The sequence below is a fragment of the Anguilla rostrata genome, chromosome 8 (assembly GCF_018555375.3).
Source record: "Anguilla rostrata isolate EN2019 chromosome 8, ASM1855537v3, whole genome shotgun sequence".
Classification (NCBI taxonomy): Eukaryota; Metazoa; Chordata; class Actinopteri; order Anguilliformes; family Anguillidae; genus Anguilla; species Anguilla rostrata.
This window is the reverse complement of record NC_057940.1, coordinates 36,630,738-36,646,163: the sequence shown is the minus strand read 5'-3', so window position 1 is coordinate 36,646,163 and position 15,426 is coordinate 36,630,738. Positions and strand designations below refer to the sequence as shown.

The following is a 15,426-nucleotide window of genomic DNA, read 5'->3' as shown; positions in this document are numbered from 1 at the left end:
CAGTGGAGCTCTGATTGGTCAGGGTGTGTAACAGCAGCCTGTGTGATGTGTGCTGGGAGAGCTCTGGACTGAGTGACTCCACTGTGCTGGACTGCCTGCTGTTCACTGCTACAGGGTTCTGTGACATCTTGTGTTAAACTCTTTTACAATGAATTCAAAATACATAATCATTGGAAATTCATCCAAATTACATTCCTAAATAAAGACTAGGATGCACTGAAATTAAAATGTAGTGTAATCTTTTTGAATAGGGAATCTGAATGTTTTTATAATAATCCACTGTAGCTCAATGTTTTCGAGCAAAGCCCCTCAGTGTCTCTGTTGAGTGCCTCCACCCTCAGCACCTGCAGTAGGTCCCAGCTGCAGCAGTGCTGTCTCTGTGCAGTCTGACAGAGGGAGGTTTTTGTACGGCTCTGTATCACTGTGTGAATATAGTTTCACTGCGGCTGATATAATGAACACCGTGACAGTAATAATCTCCTGCATCTTCAGCCTGGACTCCAGTGATTTTCAGTGTAAACTGAGTTAAATATCCACTCCCACTGAAACGATCAGGAATCCCAGACTGGCGACTTGTGCCAGCATAAATCAGAATTTTAGGAGCCTGACCAGGTTTCTGCTGGTACCAGTAGAGGAAGTCGCCATAGTAGTTGGTGTACACCCTCTCACTGGCTGTACAGCTGATAGAGACAGTGTCTCCCAGCTGAGCAGACCGAGCTGATGGAGACTGAGTCAGAACTACATCTGCCATTGATTCTGAAAAAAAAAATGGCAATGGATGTCAATGCACGTTATTATATTACAATTAGCAGAATTCTGGTAACTTAGACTGTAATGGCAACTTGTGTCAAAACAGTTGATTTGTGAAAAGAAAAAACAAAAATGTGAACTATAACTAAAACCTCAAGTTAAAATAGATCTGTCTTTCTCACCTTGTACAATGAGTCCCAGCATCACCAGCAGTAAAAAGTTTGACCCCATCATAATGCTGCCTGTGTCAGTGTCTGTGAAAGGACTGGACAATCACTGATCAGTTCTGGGGGTCTTAAAGTGTGGGGAGCAGTGAGGCAGGACAGGTATGCAAAGCCCCTTCTTCTAAACAAATCCTGTCACACACAGTTAGAGGAGCTCTGATGTGTGAACAGCAGTGGGTCTGTAGAGGGCTGGGACACGTGCCCTACTCACTGTTGTTTTTACCCAGTCAAGCACTGAAATGTTGATATTATTGTTTCTGACATTTTTCTGTATGAGTTTAGGCGTGCAACTGATTAAGACTGGCTGAATATGAGGTAGGATTTTTAAATATATGTTGAAAAAATTCACATCTTGTGTCCTTTGATAGCAGGTTCATTACAAGAGATCGGAAAGTCAAGGACATCCATCAGGTACAGGGAATTATTCATTTACAGTATATCCATATATAACTAATGAAAAGTGAAATACTGTAAACAGTCAATATTCCCTGTTTTCACACAAAAGACCTTCTTTCTCAGTATTTAGTGCAGTTGTATTTTTACAAAAAGCAATGAAGATGCTTTCTATTTCAACATTCAAACTACAGCACTAACCATGAAATACGTATTCTACATTTTAAATAAAGATTTATTATCATTTTTGTCCCGAACAGTAATTCGTCCATCGGTTCTGGAGAGCACAGAAAATCCTGCTCTTCCCCATGTGCAGCCAGCAGCCTCTAATGTTCATTTTGCTCTCAGCCAGCTGAACAGCACAGCCACTGAATCTGGGAGCTCACATTGTGCAGCTGGTACAGGCAGACTGCAGGCAAACAGTCAACCAGAGGAATCACTTTGTCCTCAGTGAGAAAGGGACAACTGAGCTGAATGAATCCCTCCCTCTTATGGTGACCATAGAGATAATGATGTGTTCCCTTCTACACAGCGGCTCACAGGATTGGTCAGCAGTGCCTATCAGACTGTAGCTTATGCTCTTTTATTATGGTGTTAGAGGATCAGATCAGAAGCAGCAGTGGAGCTCTGACTGGTCAGGGTGTGTAACAGAAGCCTGTGTGATGTGTGCTGGGAGAGCTCTGGACTGAGTGACTCCACTGTGCTGGACTGCCTGCTGTTCACTGCTGCTGGGTTCTGTTCCATCCTGTGTTAAAATCATTAACAATAAATTCATTTAAAAATGTGATATTTTATGTCAGAGCACTGCATCAGAAGAACACATGTCTATCGGCCAGGGAGAGATTATAAAGCAAAGCCATTGGAAATTCTTTGACATTGTATTCCTAATTAAAAGTTTGGATACTGAGAAAGATATTAAACTATATGGTAATTGTCTTGATTTGACAGTATAACTGATTTTATAATAATCCACCACAGCTCAGTGTGCCAGATCAGTGCCTCCCCCCTCAGCACCTGCAGTAGGTCCCAGCTGCAGCAGTGCAGTCTCTGTGCAGTCTGACTGAGGGAGGTTTTTGTACGGCTCTCTAACACTGTGTGTACGGAGTGCTCAAGCCCTGCTGACAGTAATAATCTCCTGCATCTTCAGCCTGGACTCCAGTGATTTTAAGTGTATACTGAGTCCCAGATCCGCTCCCACTGAAACGATCAGGAATCCCAGACGGGCGTCCTGTGCCATAATAAATCAGAAGTTTAGGAGCCTGACCAGGTTTCTGCAGATACCAGCTGAGTAAGTTCTTGCTAACACTGGAGTAGTAAACGCTCCGACTGGCTGTACAGCTGATAGAGACAGTCTCTCCCAGCTGAACAGACTGAGCTGCTGGATCCTGAGTCAGAACTATATCTGCCATTGATCCTGAAAAAGAACAAAATGGAAATAGAGGTCAATGCAGATAAATATTTTCAATTTATACACAATTATTTTGTGAATTTGACTACACAAAATAACAATTGTTGTAAAAACATTTGTGTTGTGAAAAAGTAAACAAAGAATAAAACTTGAAAATCTCAAGATAAAATGGATCTGTCAATCTCACCCTGAGCAAATAGTCCCAGCACCACCAGCAGTAGAAAGTTTGACATCATCATACTGCTCCCTGTGTCAGTGTCTGTGAAAGGGCTGGACAGTCACTGATCAGTACTGGGGGTCTTAAAGTGTGTGGAGCAGTGAGGCAGGACAGGTATGCAAAGGCCCTTCCTCTATACAAATCCTGTCACACACAGTTAGAGGAGCTCTGATGTGTGAACAGCTGTGGTTCTATAGAGGGCTGGGACATGTGGACTCTTCACCGCTATTTTTAGCTGTTGTGATGCAAGAATTTCATTCCCCACCCAGCTGTGCTCGCTTTTCTCTATTTTGCCTGCACTCTGTTAATATCCAACACACAGCTTTTTTTTATTTTTTTTATTTTTTTTACTTCTTTTGCATTACAATTATGCTGTACAATGAATGTGTTAGAAAGTAAGACTTTTTAACACAGACTGTGTTGAATTTACACAAAAGGTTTTTTTTGTGTGTGTTTTTGTGTTCTTAACCTTGCATGGACGTGCGTAAAAAAATGATACATTATGTGTTGTTCTTAACACTAGAAAGGCCAGAGCCGACCCCATCGGATGTCTGAACTTTAAAATGCAAAGTACTCCAACACTGCAAATGTAATACCCATAACTTCCATAACTTTTCCAAAATAACTGGGCTTAAAATAACTGCATTGTCAGAACTGTAAAAAATAAAGAGTCATTGAAGAAAATGCAGGCAGTTTTTGCCATTTTCTTCACAAAACCCCCCACCAAACAATAGGTTACAGGTGCGGATAACCAGGTGTGGATTGGTTTCTCTCTTCTCTGGCACGCTATGCAGCAACTGAATGGCAGACGCTTTGTTACAAATTTCTTGGTGAAGTGCTATCAAAACTAATTTTGCTCATATAATCACACAAAATGGATTCACTGCAATTATTTGATGAACGTGATTTGCTTTGATTATTGACATCAGTGTGGGGATCAATGACTGTGGCCATTGTATTCTAGAAAAGATCGGTTTATAACTCCCTGAAAATAACACCCCTGACATACGTTCTGGTTTTCACTGAAAAGGTACCTTCAGATATAAACTCTGAATAGACTACAGGATGGCAAAATCATGCAAGTGAATGGGACTGGAGGAAGCACTGAAATTCAGAAGCAGCAGCTGCCAAAGCAGCCATGGTCACAGCATCACCTCACACACACATCACTCCTGGGAAGAAAACTGAGTGCCAGGTTGGCAATGCGGTCGGAACGTAACTAAAGATGACTGTGTGACAAATCAATTTGTGTGTGGTACCTGCCCATGCAAACAACCAAAACGTTGCGTGCGTTCCCTGTGGAATTGATGTGTAAGAGGACAGAAAGTACATTTATAACCTCAATCAAAATAGCGGGAGCCAACGAAAGATGAAGCGAGCGGAATTTGTCTGAAATATTGCACTTAGTATTTCAACTACTTTTTCCAGGATGTGTTTTGCTTGTTTTAAGTGCTTTTCTGTCAGGGAACGGGGGCCAGGACCCAAACGCAGAGTGTGAAAAACTCAAACTCAAGGCAAATCCAAGATAGTCGGGCAGAATACACATAGGCAGGAACACATGGACAGAAAACACAAGCAGAAACACATGCGGAAACACAAGGAACCAGCACCTGAGTCAGGGAAGCAAAGAACTTAAATAGACAGGAAAACTGATCAGACAAAGGTGAGCACAATTCACAATTAGACCAGACAGGGAAGGGATAACTTGTTAAAGAGTCTCCAGCTTGTGCAGAATGCAGCTGCTCGTATCTTGACTAGAACTAAGAAGTATGAGCACAATACACCAGTACTAGCGTTGCTTCACTGGCTACCCATTAAGCATAGGATAGACTTAAAGGTTTTGCTCCTGACTTTTAAAGCTCTGCATGGACGTGCACCTGTGTACATATCTAACCTGCTCCTACCATATAAGCCCACAAGGTAACTCCGATCCCAAGACGCAGGCTACTTGGTCATCCCAAGAATTTCCAAAAACCTAAAAGGTGGTAGGGCTTTCTCCTACAGGGCCCCACTATTGTGGAACCAGCTTCCAAAATTTATAAAGGAGTCAGACACAGTCTCAATATTTAAATCTAGATTAAAAACGCACCTCTATGCTCAGGCTTACAATCAGTTGTAGTCTGGAGACAGGATGCGAGAAGCCTGTAGTCACAGAGCTTTGTAGGTGGCAATCCTTTCCTTACTGTCACCTGTCAATCAGCTGTGACCCAACTTTATATGGGCTGGCTCTTGATAGGCGGGTATTGTTGTCTACCCCTCATCACTGCATGGGTTCTCCATCCATGTCGTAGTAGATATGCAGCTATATTCTACTCCTGGCGGGGTCCCCCCAATACATACCACTGCCACCTTACTCACTGTCTGCTATATTGCAAATTCCCTAATTACCGTTTCTACCCTCTTCCCCACGCTGCCGGTGGGGCTCTTGCCCCAACCCTCGAGAGTACTTCGAGAGTCGTCTGGTCTCCCCCACCTCTGCGGTCCAGCCCCTCCTTCATCATTGCCTCCACCCTGCCCACATCTGTCGCCACCTGCTGTTCCCCATCACCGCCACCCGGCCCCACCCATCATATGAGCCACATCACATATCTTATAAAACTGGCTGACATTCTGGTCACCAGTCGGCACCCTGAGCCGACCAGAGGAGGATAGGTTTCCCCCTTGAGCCTGGTTCCTTCCAAGGTTTCTTCCCATCTGCCACAGGGAGTTTTTCCTTGCCACTGTTGCCTTAGGCTTGCTCCTGTGGGGGTTTAGGCCAGGGTTGTCTGTAAAGCGTATTGTGACAACTGCTGTAAAATACGCTATACAAATAAAATTTGATTGGTTGATTGATTGATGGATAACGAGACGCAGAGAGAAACAATGATAGAATCATAGAAAACAACGATTCAATTAACACTGGGGAAACTAAAGAGGGAGCAAACAGAAATACAAACTGAAGTGCTGCCACCTGGTGGCCCACAAAGGAAAAACAGAAACAGAGCCGAATCCTGGCATTTTCTCAATGTGCTCGTAATAAATCTTTATGCATTTTCCCTTACCAATATAACAAAACCTATATAAATAAGAAATAAATATGTTTAACTTGAATTTCAAGAAAATAGTTTTGCAACCTTTCATAATATTCATGAAATTAGGTCACCGTGTGGCTAGAGCCTGGAGATCTCACTTTGGGACTGCTTTACTAATGGTAGCTGATTTTCCCCATAGACATAGACTGAAGCTTGGAAGCCTCTTTGAAATCAGATCTTGGCATTACTGTACAAAATTAGTCAGACAACGGGAGTATAAAGATTGAGTCCTGGTTTCAGAGAACATTTCCCCTTAACTTGGAGTAAAACTGGATGTCCAGCTGCATTTCTTCGCAATCTAAATTGTGAGTTCAGCAATCAGTGAACCTACGTTTCCAAACTAAATTTGGTCAATGAAAAAGTGTAATGCTTGTAAAGTAAAATATAATGAGGACAAATGTTAAATCAAGTATCTGAGATGAGAAATGTTTCAGTTAAAATATTTTGAAAAAATATTGTTTATTGTATATTTGAATGTCCCCGATATTGTGGGATTTTGCACAGTAGAAGACATGGCCATTGATATTAGGAACAAACCAAGTAAAACATATCCTCTCTAGAGTGTAAGTTTTCATAAGCTGTTTAAAATATGAATTTAAATAATGTTTTCTTCCATGAGGCAATGCTTGTTATTTGATACTTTCATGTGACACATTAATGATGAATGAACACATTCTCTTCAGATAATTTAACAAGTTTTAATTAAAGGCTTTTAAACAGTGCTTCGTATGAATGAGTAAATTGGCTGTAGGAATAGTAGGAAACCCTGAAAACTGCCAAACTCTTGGTGCTGTATATAGGTATGGGCCATGCCACCGGCCAAGGCATAACTAGGAGGGATGGCATACCTGTCATTCCAATATATGCATATTTATCTGAAAATTGGCATACATACATGTTCCCACTTTCCAGCCTGAACGAGCACAAACTTAGCAAAGCCGAAACTAACCCTGCTTTCAAGTGATGACCTTGTCATAGTTTTCTAAGAGTCAAGAATATGTTGTAGATCCCATTAGGTTGGGAATATCAGACTATTGAAGGCAACATAAAACATCAGATGCAGCCATACAGGCCCAAGCCATCACACTGCCTCCGCCATGCTTAACAGAAGAAGTAGTATGTCGAGGGTCCAGAGCAACTCCGCTCTTTCTCCACACTTTCACCTTTCTATCACTCTGGTCAAGGTTTATGTTTGTCTCATCTACTAATCAGGCTTATCTTTGTTTTTGTTTTTTTCTTTTTTGTTGCAAATTCCAATCTCTCCTTTCTGTCCTTGTTGCTGATGAGAGGTTTACATTTAGAAGTGTAGCCTTTGTAATTTGCCTCTATGTTTTTTCACACTGTGTCCTGTGATACTTTCACTCCTAATGTATAGAGATCACCAGCAATTATTTGAGGATTTAGATTTTTTTCCCCCACAACTTTTTCACCACTTTCTCATTTCTTCCATGGATGGCCTGAATGCTGGTGACTCCTAAGTCCTCCAGTATTTGGTTTCATTGCTATCAAGCAAGTTTAGAAAGAAGCCATTTGTCCTAATGCTTATGTTGACTTAGAAAAAGAGTATTTGAATGGCATTGTTGTAATATAGTTCAATATTAGTTAAAAACATATGAAATCAATGCACATACTGAATTTAGCACCATGGTCATTTGCTTTGAAATACAAATTTGATTACTACAGAGGGAAACAACTGCAACACAACTGTACCAATACATTTGCATGAAACTGTAGTGGATCCCAAACATGATAGTGGCAGAGGTTTCCTAACAAGTTCATACCTCAATTGAAATCAGAATGCGTAAGCTGATGTATACTAAAGATTTATTTACAGTAGTCCACTGTATTAAAACTATAGTACGTGTAACAATGTATTGTTATTATGTATGTAAGGGATGCAAGGGAATGAAACTGATTAGTTCATCCCACAATGGTAAAATCAGGGAAAATGTCTTAAAGATATATAACTAGTAAAATAAATATTTTAGGCCACACTGGACGCGCCATATCAACAAAACAAAGCTACAAAGCAAACGCCGCGTAGAGTAGCCTACGTGTTTTGACGTGTGTTGCCTTGCTGTTGAAATAAAAATAAATGCATTATTATAAATACAATGGAGTATAAAACCTGCGCACGGTGTTTACGAATCATGGAAACTTGGCTGCTGGCCACATGCTGACTCAAATTTGCAAATCGAAAGTTGTTTTTACAACAGCGGCGAAACAAAATAGAGGACTTAAGTTTCGTTTTCCAAATTCCACACGTGATAAGAGGGACGGACAACAACATGAGCTGTGCAGCGAAGCCTATAAAAGTGCTCGGGCTGGAAAAGTAGACTACATCCTGGAAATTTCAGCAGTTTCGAAAGCTTACATCTTACGAACAGAAGAGGTACAGAATGAACACAGGTGCGTATGTTGATAGCAATTCTTCAGTTAGCTTGACGAATATTGTGCGAAATTGTAGATGTACCGCCTATAGATCCAGTAAAGAGAATAAAGTGACTTACATTGTTATGTCTAAATATGTACTAATTTCCCAGAATGGACTCCCACGCTGTGGCGTGATACTTTCGACGAAATGTTGGAAGAAGAATTAGAATACAATGACAGCTGGGTTTTTCAGTTCAACTACAGCCTACAAGAGAATCTCTCTAAAGAGGAGAGGAGGAGGGGATGGAAGATCTACTGCCACTGTGCCTACGGAAAGTACGTATTCAGCTGTCTTTTCGTGAGAAAACAATATTCTACAAACTGCGACTGTCACTATCCATCTTCGTTGTATGTATAAACAAGCAGGCAAAAAACAAACAATAAAATAAATATATAAATGACGTCCCTATAAGTGAGTGGGATCTTATTAAAAATATTTTATGTATTCATATATTGAAAGTCTAGTCTTTTGCTGACTTTACCTTAATTTTGTGGCAGTTCAGACATTTCTATGTTAGACATTGTATGTGTCCCCCCTGACTCCTGCATTGGTGGTGTATTTCCTTAGTCCTTAATCAGGGGTAGACTGCCAGAAATGCTTCTAGCGAAGTTTCTGGTTTTTATTCTTTCCTGGCTTGATTGATTATTACAAGACTAAGGCTGAATACTCAGTCTGAATGGTGCCATGCTGCACATCCCAAGCTCATAGTCATCTGTATTCAATAGCCGAATTAAACTAATTGTTGAGTTCAATATCATCTGTATTCAATAGCCTAATGAATCTAATTGTTGAGTTCATTATATTTTTGCTCGTTGTTACCTCCAAAAAAAGCCATTTTTGGTCAGTCACAAATATTGCACTGTTACTTTTGTCAGCAAATCAATGATGGAACACTGCCACCATGTGATTCAAATGCAGTCCCGTATGTTTTCAGTAGATTAATGGAAACACAACAAAATAAAAAAGACTGAACAATCTCCTTCTTGGCCTCCTATCTCAGATTTAGGTGTGGTACCTGTTCCAAAGATTGGTCATCGGCCCGGGTTACTCTTCTCTTCCACTACCGCCTGCGCAGCGAGGCAGCCCGGGGGACGGTGATCATGCGACCCTTCAGACAGGCGTGCCGGGGCTGCAGTGGGAACTTTCAGCTCCCAGGGTTCTCCATGGAGGAAGTAGAGAAGGTCCTGCTCAAGCTGATTGGCAAGATCAAGAAGAACTGCTACGGTGAAGAGGAAGAGGACAACAGCGATTCCTGCTCCCCTGAGAAAGTGCGGACGAAGCCGCATGAGAGTTCGCTGTGTGAGGCCTGTAATCAGGGGATCTGCTGTGTGGAAGACTAGTTTCCACAGAGCCTAGTCTAGGAACTGGGAAAGGAAACATTGTGATTACCTCAGGAGCCCCAGCAGGCAACATGAGGTGCTCAACTGCTTACCTGAGACAAATAATTTCAAAATTGTTTTTTTTTTTTTTTACAAAGACAGAAAAAATGCACTTCTGTCAGGACCACTGTCATCAAAGTAGAACTTTATTGACAATAAAGGCAATACAGTTATGTTTGGCGGTATGGCTCTGTTCTGGAGCTCTCCTGCCAACCACGCAACCCCGGTGGATAAGGCCGGGAGGCCAGCAGCCAAATCCTCCTAGAGGGGTACACACAGAACAGATCCAGCGGCAAAGCAAGTTCTTAACACGTAGGGATGGAGCAATGCAATTTCTTAACACATAGGGATGGAGCAATACAAATTCTTAACACATAGGAATGGAGAAATGCAAATTCTTGACACATAGGGATGGAGCTGGGGTGGTGGAGGGGATTTACAAAGCAACGTGCAGCAGCTTGCATGCAGGAGGAGCAGCCGAATGAGTAGAGGGAGGCTGTTTAAGTAGACCGCCCTGTTAAGTGAATGTACTGTGATAGGCGAACATCACTCAGCTGAGCCATCAGCTGATTCAGCCGGATTGCCTGACTCTCGTGGCCTGCCAGAACTAGGCGATGCTCCATTTTATGCAATATATATTTAACCAATGCAATATGGAAGAAAATATTTTGTCTAATATGTTTGGAACCATATATATATATATATATATATATATATATATATATATCACAGTCTCTGAGGAGAGAGAGAGAGAGACGGCCTGAGGGCTAGGAGTTGTTTGCAGGGGTGAGTAATAAAATCTCATGTTCATCTCACAACTTTCTGGAGTGATATTGTGTATACGCAGAAACATATTACTGTTATAGTGTGCTTTTTATATTTTTTAATGATTTAAAATACTAATGATCTAAATTATTGTTTAAATGCGTGAGGCTCATAAAAATGTTGCCAGAATTGTTTATTTGTTGAGATAACTGTTTTTAATAAAATACTTTTTTAATAAAATACTTTTGTCTGATTTTGAGAAATGTTTGTCATTTGTGAGAAACAATGCTTTACAAAATATTTTTAAGGACTTTAAGAAAAATTCAAGTTATCTTTCTTATGTTGCTGTTAATACAAAACTTTCTCATATTATTTTATATGTAAAATGACTGGATAAATACATTTTAATGTTGACTTGTAGTGTTACTAACTGGCTGAGAATACTTTTAAAACACAAGGACGTTAAGTACTTTCTTGTCAAATAAAAAACAAAAAATGTATTATGGAAGTTTGGTGTTTTAGCGCTGAGCACCTCAGTGTCCCGGGTCAGTGCCTCCCCCCTCAGCACCTGCAGTCGGTCCCAGCTGCAGCAGTGCAGTCACTGAAACGATCAGGAATCCCAGACTGGCGTTTTGTGGCAAGATAAATCAGAAGTTTAGGAGCCTGACCAGGTTTCTGCAGGTACCAGTCAAGTCTGTCTCCATGGCTGTCAGTGTAAACACTCTGACTGTACAGCTGATAGAGACTGGGTCTCCAAGCTGAACAGACTGAGCTGATGGATCCTGAGTCAGCACTATATCTGCCATTGATTCTGAAAAAGAAAAAAATGCAAACGGATGTCAATGCATATGAATATTTTCAAACAATTTGTTCAATTCTGATACATTTGACTAGTCTATGATGGCAACTTTTGTGAAAAATGTTTTTTGAAAAGAAGCAAACAAAATTGTGAACATCAACAAAAATTTCAAGGTAAGATGGATCCATCTTTCTCACCCTGTACAAGGAGTCCCAGCATCACCAGCAGTAAAATGTTTGACATCATCATAATGCTGCCTGTGTCAGTGTCTGTGAAAGGACTGGTCAGTCACTGATCAGTGCTGGGGGTCTTAAAGTGTGTGGAGCAGTGAGGCAGGACTGTTATGCAAAGCCCCTTCCTCTATACAAATCCTGTCACACACAGTTAGAGGAGCTCTGATGTGTGAACAGCAGTGGGTCTATAGAGGGCTGGGAAATGTGCTGTTTTTACCCTGTTAAACGTATAAATGTCAATATTACTATTTTTTGCATTGTAATTTCTGATTTTACAAGCATAACTGGTGAAAACAGGCAGGTTGAATATGGCTTATCATTGCGTAAAATATGAGTTGAATAAATTCACTTTGCATGTTATGATTGTAGTTTCTTTATGGGAGTTTGGAACGTCAAAGACATCAGTCAGGCACTTTGAAATATTCACTTACAATCCATACATTTAGAATCAGTTAAAAGTGAAATATCGAATTATTTTGAATATATTCTTTCTCAGTTGTAATGCAATTGTATAATGAGAACTAGCAATAAAGATGCTTCCATTTAAATACTGTGAAACATAAACTGACCTTGGAAAACGTATTCCATGATTTAAGCCAGGTTGTAGTGTCATTTTTGTCCTGAACTGTAATTCCTCCATCAGCCCTGGAGAGCCCAGAATATCCTGCTCTTCCGCGTGTGCAGCCAGCAGCCACTAATTCTCATTTAGCTTTCAGCCAGCTGAGCAGCGCAGCCACTGAATCTGGGAGCTCACACTGCGCAGCTGGCACAGGCAGACTGCAGGCACACAGTCACCCAGAGGGATCGCTTTTCCTCAGGGAGAAAGGGACGACTGAGCTGCACGAGTCCCTCCCTCCCTCCTGTGGTGACCTCACAGATAATGATATGATCCCTTCTGCACAGCGGCTCACCGGATTGGTCAGCGGTGCTGTCAGACTGTAGCTTGTGCTACATTATTACGGGGCTGGAGGATCGGATCAGAAGCAGTAGTGGAGCTCTCTGATTGGTCAGGGTGTGTATCAGCAGCCTGTGTAAGGTGTGCTGGGAGAACTCTGGACTGAGTGACTCCACTGTGCTGGACTCCCTGCAGTTCACTGCTGCTGGGCTCTGTGCCATCCTGTGTTAAACTCATTAAGTATTAATTCATTTAGAAATGTGATATTTTATGTCAAAGCACTGCTTCAGAACAACACCTGTCTATTGGCCATTGAGTGATAAAGAGAAGTCCTTGGATATTCTTTGACATTGTATTCCTAATTAAGAGTTTGGATGCTCTGAAACATATTAAAATATATGGTAATTGGTTTGATTTGAGAGTATGAACATATTTATAATCATCTAATATGGCTCAGTGTTCCAGATCAGTGCCTCCCCCTTCAGCACCTGCAGTAGGTCCCAGCTGCAGCAGTGCAGTCTCTGTGCAGTCTGACTGAGGGAGGTTTTTGTACGGCTCTCTAACACTGTGTGAGCGGCAAGCTATAGTCCTGCTGACAGTAATAATCTCCTGCATCTTCAGCCAGGACTCCATTGATTTTCAGTGTGAACTGAGTCCCAGATCCACTCCCACTGAAACGATCAGGGATCCCAGTCTGGCGACTTGTGGCAGCATAAATCAGAAGTTTAGGAGCCTGACCAGGTCTGAGCAGGTACCAGTCAAATTCAGTGCCCACATGCTGACTGGCTTTACAGCTGATAGAGACAGTGTCTCCCAGCTGAACAGACCGAGCTGCTGGATCCTGAGTCAGGATTATATCTGCCATTGATCCTGAAAGGGGAAAATATGATAATGCATGTCAATTCACATTAATCAATGGAAATAAATATTCGTAAGCAAAGTGCTATATTCTGGTTATTTTGACGAGATAACATTGGTAACTCTTGTTAAAATATATATTTTTTTAAAGTAAGCAATGAAAATGTCCAAAATTCCAAATTAAAATGGATCCATCTATCTTACCCTGTATAAGGAGTCCCAGCATCACCAGCAGTAAAATATTTGACATCTTCATAATGCTGCCTGTGTCAGTGTCTGTGAAAGGACTGGACAGTCACTGATCAGTACTGGGGGTCTTAAAGTGTGTGGAGCAGTGAGGCAGGACAGGTATGCAAAGCCTCTTCCTCTATACAAATCCTGTCACACACAGTTAGAGGAGCTCTGATGTGTGAACAGCAGTGGTTCTGTAGAGGGCTGGGACCCGTGGACTCTTCACTGCTATTTTTATCTGTTGTGATGCAAGAACTTCATGCCCCACCCAGGGGTGCTCGCTTTTCTCTCTCTTGCCTCAATCTCAAAAAAGATCTGTTAATATCCAACACACAGTTTTTTTTTCTCTTTTACTACTTTTGCATTACAATTATGTTGTACAATTAATGTGTTAGAAAGTGAGACTTTTTAACACAGACTGTGTTGAAATTACACAAACTTTTTTTTTTTGTGTGTGTTCTTCTGTGTTCTTAACCTTGCATGGACGTGCGTTAAAAAATGATACATTATGTGTTGTCCTTAACACTAAAAAGGCCAGAGCCGACCCCATCGGATGTCTGGACTTTAAAATGCAAAGTACTCCAACACTGCAAATGTAATACCCTCCTCCTTCCATAACTTTTCCAAAATCACTGGGCTTAAAACAACTGCATTGTCAGAACTGTAAAAAATAAAGAGTCATTGAAGAAATACAAACAGTTTGTGCCATTTTCTTCACAACACCCCCCACCAAACAATAGGCTACAGGTGCGGAAAACCAGGTGTGGATTGGTTTCTCTCTTCTCTGGCACACTATGCAGCAACTGAATGGCAGACGCTTTGTTACGAATTTCTTGGTGAAGTGCTATCGAAACTAATTTTGCTCATATAATCACACAAAATGGATTCACTGCAATTATTTGATGAACGTGATTTACTTTGATTATTGACATCAGTGTGGGGATCAATGATTGTGGGCATTGTATTCTAGAAAAGATGGGTTTATAACGCTGAAAATAACACCCCTGACATACGTTCAGGTTTTCACTGAAAAGGTACCTTCAGATATAAACTCTGAATAGACTACAGGATGGTAAAATCATGCAAGCGAATGGGACTGGATGAAGCACTGGAATTCATCACATGGTTAAAGTCAGAAGCAGCAGCCGCCAAAGCAGCCACGGTCACAGCATCACCTCACACACACATCACTCCTGGGAAGAAAACTGAGTGCCAGGTTGGTAATGCAGTCAGAACAAAACTAAAGATGACTGTGTGAAATGCAATCGATTTGTGTATGGTACCTGCCCACGCAAACAACCAAAACTCTGCGTTCCCTGTGGAATTGATGTGTAAGAGGACAGAAAGTACATATTTATAACCTCAATCAAAATAGTGGGAGCTAACGAAAGATGAAGCGAGCGGAATTTGTCTTAAATATTGCACTTTGTATTTCTTCAACTACTTTTTCCATGCTTGTTTTAAGTGCTTTTCTGTCAGGGAACGGGGACCAGGACCCAAATACAGAGTGTAAAAAACTCAAACTTCAAAAGGCAAATCCAAGATAGTCGGGCAGAATACACACAGGCAGGAACACACGGCAGAAAACACAATCAGAAACACATGCGGAAACACAAGGAACCAGCACCCGAGTCAGGGAAGCAAAGAACTTAAATAGACAGGGAAACTGATCAGACAAAGGTGAGCACAATTCACAATTAGACCAGACAGGGAAGGGATAATGAGACGCATAGAAAAACAATGATAGGATAATAGAAAACAACGATTCA

The 15,426-nt window shown here is 41.3% G+C and overlaps 1 protein-coding gene and 1 long non-coding RNA gene across 2 annotated transcripts in view; one reads left to right on the top strand and one right to left on the bottom strand.

Moving 5' to 3' along the window:
- Nucleotides 1-15,426, bottom strand: part of LOC135261619 (uncharacterized) — a 56,871-nt gene that overhangs the window by 9,095 nt on the left and 32,350 nt on the right. The window lies entirely within an intron of this gene.
- LOC135261597 (receptor-transporting protein 3-like) lies at nt 8,314-10,694 on the top strand. The gene is made up of 3 exons (XM_064348079.1): nt 8,314-8,472; nt 8,607-8,772; nt 9,498-10,694. The coding sequence occupies exons 1-3, from the start codon at nt 8,463-8,465 to the stop codon at nt 9,835-9,837; spliced, it is 516 nt and encodes a 171-aa protein (XP_064204149.1). The 5' UTR covers nt 8,314-8,462; the 3' UTR covers nt 9,838-10,694.

What these genes read in the sequence shown, in the direction of transcription:
- LOC135261597 (XM_064348079.1), top strand. An exon ending in TGCCACTGTGCCTACGGAAA is followed by an intron (nt 8,773 to 9,497) that starts GTACGTATTCAG and finishes CTCCTATCTCAG; the next exon opens with ATTTAGGTGTGGTACCTGTT.